The sequence below is a fragment of the Corvus brachyrhynchos genome, unplaced genomic scaffold, assembly GCF_000691975.1.
Source record: "Corvus brachyrhynchos isolate BGI_N302 unplaced genomic scaffold, ASM69197v1 scaffold279, whole genome shotgun sequence".
Taxonomy (NCBI): domain Eukaryota; kingdom Metazoa; phylum Chordata; class Aves; order Passeriformes; family Corvidae; genus Corvus; species Corvus brachyrhynchos.
Window position 1 is genome coordinate 4,034,487 of NW_008246060.1, and position 4,240 is coordinate 4,038,726.

At 39.2% G+C, this 4,240-nt stretch overlaps 1 protein-coding gene across 9 annotated transcripts in view; it reads left to right on the forward strand.

Moving 5' to 3' along the window:
• Positions 1 to 4,240, forward strand: part of FAM13C (family with sequence similarity 13 member C) — a 126,776-nt gene that overhangs the window by 8,974 nt on the left and 113,562 nt on the right. For all 9 annotated transcript variants that reach the window (XM_017746404.1, XM_017746406.1, XM_017746403.1 and 6 more), the window contains exon 5: positions 345 to 480. In XM_017746404.1, coding sequence (XP_017601893.1) covers positions 345 to 480 — 136 coding nt within the window. The remainder of the gene's footprint in view (positions 1 to 344; positions 481 to 4,240) is intronic.

A 4,240-nucleotide genomic window follows, 5' to 3' on the forward strand; every position in this document is an offset into this window, starting at 1 on the left:
ACTCTTTCCATCCCAATGCCAGTGAGCAGTGGCAGATGGGGCTTTTTTTTGTCTGTCCTTTTCATCCTTGATTTGGAGAACCTCATGTCCAAGCTACTGTCAGGTTCTAACTATTGTGCTGTGCTGCCACAAAGAGTCATTGTGTTGTGAACCATTGCAGCAAAGCTGGGGCTCTGTCACTGTGGAGGTCCCAGTGTTGTGAACACGCCAAACTCTGGTGGTCACTGTCCCAGCAATTTCTGCTTTGCTGAATTGTCTTGGGTACTGGGAGGGTTCCCTGTGTGACTCATGATTAGCCCCTGATCTGAGAGCTCCTAATCTTAATCCATCTCCTCTTCCCTCAGGATTCCTGTCAGTCCCTTGGCTTGTGAAGAACAAAGGCTTTACAATGGCCTCCTGCTGTATTTGCTTCAACACCAGGAGATGCTTTTTGTTGACCTGAACCCTTGTTTCTCACAGAGACACGCAGCTGGCCTTCAGGTAAGAAAGTTACAATAATTGATTCAGCAAGTAATCAAAGTGTTTCATTAGGTTGAAAACCAGAACTGGGAAAGTATTTGCTTATACACAGTGTAATTAATGACTTCAGCTTGTAGCCAGCAAGGTAAATATTCATGATATACCTAAGCTGGAGAGGAAACATGCGTGTTAAAATTCTAATTATGAAAAAAATGCAAGTGCAAAAGCAAAAGGTCAAGAAGAAAATCCCAAGCTGTTCCACTTTAAATATATTAATGTCAGGCTGTGTTAGATCAAAGCTACTGGATTTTTCCCCAAGTGAAGCACTTTTTATTTTATGTGTGTGTGTTTGTCTATACATTGGTGATGCAGAAAAGCAAAATCAGAGGTTTGAAACCCCTTTCTTCTTTTTTAGAACTCACTGTATATGTTCCAGCCTCTCCTTGAGCATTTTTTTTTCTAAAACATTGTTAGCACTTTGATTCCTTTTTTGCCTCTTTGCTGAAAACCTCCTGGTGGAAGAAACACGACAGACAAATCCTGGTTTAGAGAGAGGGTCAATATAAATCTTATTTTCACTATGTGATGTGGTGTATCATTGCTGCTTAACTTGAAATTGATTTTTGGAAAAAGACATGAAGGAAATGTTATAGCAAACCCTGCAGTTTAATACTGCACAGTGCAGTTTTGTGATCCTTGTGGCTCACGACGAGGCTGGCAGCAGTGTGCCAGGTCAAGGGATGGACTGTGGAGGAGATTTGCACTGCATGTAAATGTGGATGATGCTGTTTGTGTTTATGACTCCTTAATTTTCTAGCTTCTTTCTCCAAGTATCCCTGTTCAGGAAAACTAGCAGACTTCTAATACAAAGTCAGATTCAGTATTTAGAACACGTTACATATCCCAAACAGAATATTGGGGCTGTAATGCTCCTTGGAAGCTTTCTTGGAAAATAAAACCCATACTGATGCAGGTAAAAAGAACAGAATATACTGATACAAGGATATTTCTAAAATATTGCTTCAATGCCACAAGACACAGCTCCAAATCTAACCGTAGGATTGTTTCATACTAAGACAGTGTTGGAGCCCACACTCCCAGCTCCCCTTTCTCTCTGAAGAAGTCCCATGTCACTACCACCTCTGGGAGTTTCTGAAACCAGTATTTTAACGAGCACACAAAATCAAAATATTAACTGTCCCAATAGATCTGCTTCTGTTTGCAAAGCTAGAGGAAGCATCAGCAGCTAAAAGAAATTGGAAAGGTATTAAAGAAGCCAGGAAACCTGGCTTTCACTTGCAGTGCTTTTGTTTTAGAACCAGCTTCACTCCCTGTTTATTCTGCAAAATGTCACAGTCTGTCTGGAATTGTGGTGATGTGGGAAAGAATTCTGCTGAAAAGCTCCTTTCAAGTTCTTTAATAAAACCTCAGACAAGGCATAGCCATGGGGCACTCTCCTGCTCTGAGGTAAGCTTATGAAAGAAGTCCCATCTGTGGGTGAGAAGGGAATTCAGTACTCTGTGGCTGATCTTGTTTATGTAATTTTTGGCAGGAAACGTAGCACACTGGATAGGTACCCTTCATCTTTCATAATGTAATAATTGCTCAAGGTCCACTAAACTAGAAACATCAAAGTTAGGTTTACAAACTAAACATATTAAAAGTCCATGTTTTTCTTCCAGTAAAACAAGCAAAAAGTGAAATGGCAAACCTGGCTCAGATCCCTTGTTGCATCCTGGAAATGAAACTTGTTTTCATTGGCTTTTACACAGATACTTGCATTTGGACTACTTAATCTTAATTGCTCTGATTTTGTTGTTGGGGTGTCTTTTTTGTTGTTGTTGTTTTTTTTTTTTTTGTTTTCCACTTCAACATTTTAAGTTAACCTGAGCTCTGTCAAATTAAAGCCACGCCAATCTGGCAGGCATGCCATACAGCTGGCAAGATCTAACCTTCAGTTGTGTTGTTTGTGGGCTGAAGTGGGCAGATTGATTGTTCTGAGCAGAGTTCTTAGTGTCTCAAAGTGCCAGGAGCCATCCCACTTACTCTGTGTGTGCTGGCTTATTCAGACCAACAGAAGAATTCAGACTGGGAGAAGAATTTGCAAGTTTTTGAAAGGCACCAGTTTAATAGCTCAGAACTATTACCCTGGTCTGGATAGCAGACTATTCACAGCCACTAATTCTATCTAAAGATAGTGATTAAAAAGTTATATCCAAGCCATGACGTATTTTAACATGTCCTATTTTCCTGTATGTTGTATATATTTCTTTTGTCCTTTAAAAGAGAGTCAGAATGCTGTAAAATCCTGCCAGGCTGGGGTTTTGTGTCTGTATTTTTTTCTTAATGCATTTTATTTGAATTTTAATTTTATCCCCCCTCCACTCCACCACTCCTGAGAGTTCACTAGCATTAAAGCTGTCCTATAACCTGTCCTAGCTCAAAAGCTGCACTGGTACTAACCTGATTTTCATGTTTGGCTTAAATAATTCTTTAAAAATAGGTTAGGCACTGTGTTGTTTGTTTTTACCTGAGGCCTCTCTAGATAACTGTTTAACCTAAGGAATATCACCAACTGTGTTGGAGGTGTGCAAGATTATCTTAACTTCTGTAGTATAATTTAATTATGAACCTTGCTAATAGCAATTTGTCATCTCTGAATTTTACATTCCAGATAAAAGTTGAACATGGATTTTTTTTTTTTTTTGCATCTAGTCCAAGAATGTTGTTCTGTATCTTTTCTTTGTACAGAAGTCATAGATAAATCCTTCCTGATTTATGCACAGTACCTTTGTCTTGCAAACAAACAGGAGCACGACTTTCTGGGTGCCTACAAGCCACTGCTTGTCTCCATATTAAAGCATGGGTTTAGTTAGAAGAAATGCCTACACCCTGAGGAAAGAAGTCTCATTTCTTGTTCTCTTCTCTTCCTTTGTCCTCTTATGCATACTTCACTATGTATCAGCAAGGCTGCTCTCTACAATCTTGGAGCCCTTTCATGAAGGGATTGCAGAGATCCAGGGGGATGGGGAAGTGGAGCTGGACAGTATCCTGGACTTGCAGGTTGACCACAGACAACTCAGAATGAAATTCTGAAACTGTAGTGTGGTTTGGAGCTGGTCAGAAGAGTGCAACTAAATATTTCATGGATACTTTATCTACTCAATTTATGGCTTTATTGGGAAGGCTTTTGTGGTCTGGAGAGTTTTGTCAATCTTCTGGGTTTAGCTTTTTTCCAAGACAAAATGGATGTTTCAGCATTAACTCTGTTCTGTGAAAGAAATGTGGTGCCTCACTCGCATGTGAAGTTGTCATAAAATAGAATTGTGGTCTCTCAGCTGGAATCTCCTCAATGTGGAGGACAGCAATAATTTAACTGAAGTTTTACTTTGCTAATCCCATGACAATTCGTGTTGAATTAACTGAAACCTTTCAGAACAAATGAACAACCACCCAACCAGACATTATCTCATTATCTGAAGTTTCCAGGTTAGACTAAATTGTCTCGTCAAAATACTTTTTCCTGGATAGGGGAACATAGTTCCACTTCCTATTTGTGCTCTTAACAATTTTTCCTAAATTTAAAGTGGTAGAAATGTTGATTACTTTCTTTCATTTAAGTTTTTTCCTTAGCAATGGTATGTTTTAGTTGGTTTTATGTGTGAACATAGCAAGTTCTGCATGTACCATGTGAAGTGCCAGGAGATTTGTCAGTGTTTCTGTAGGGATTGCTGTTACATTATAGAAGGACTTCTTAATATTTCCAATTCCACAGAAAAAC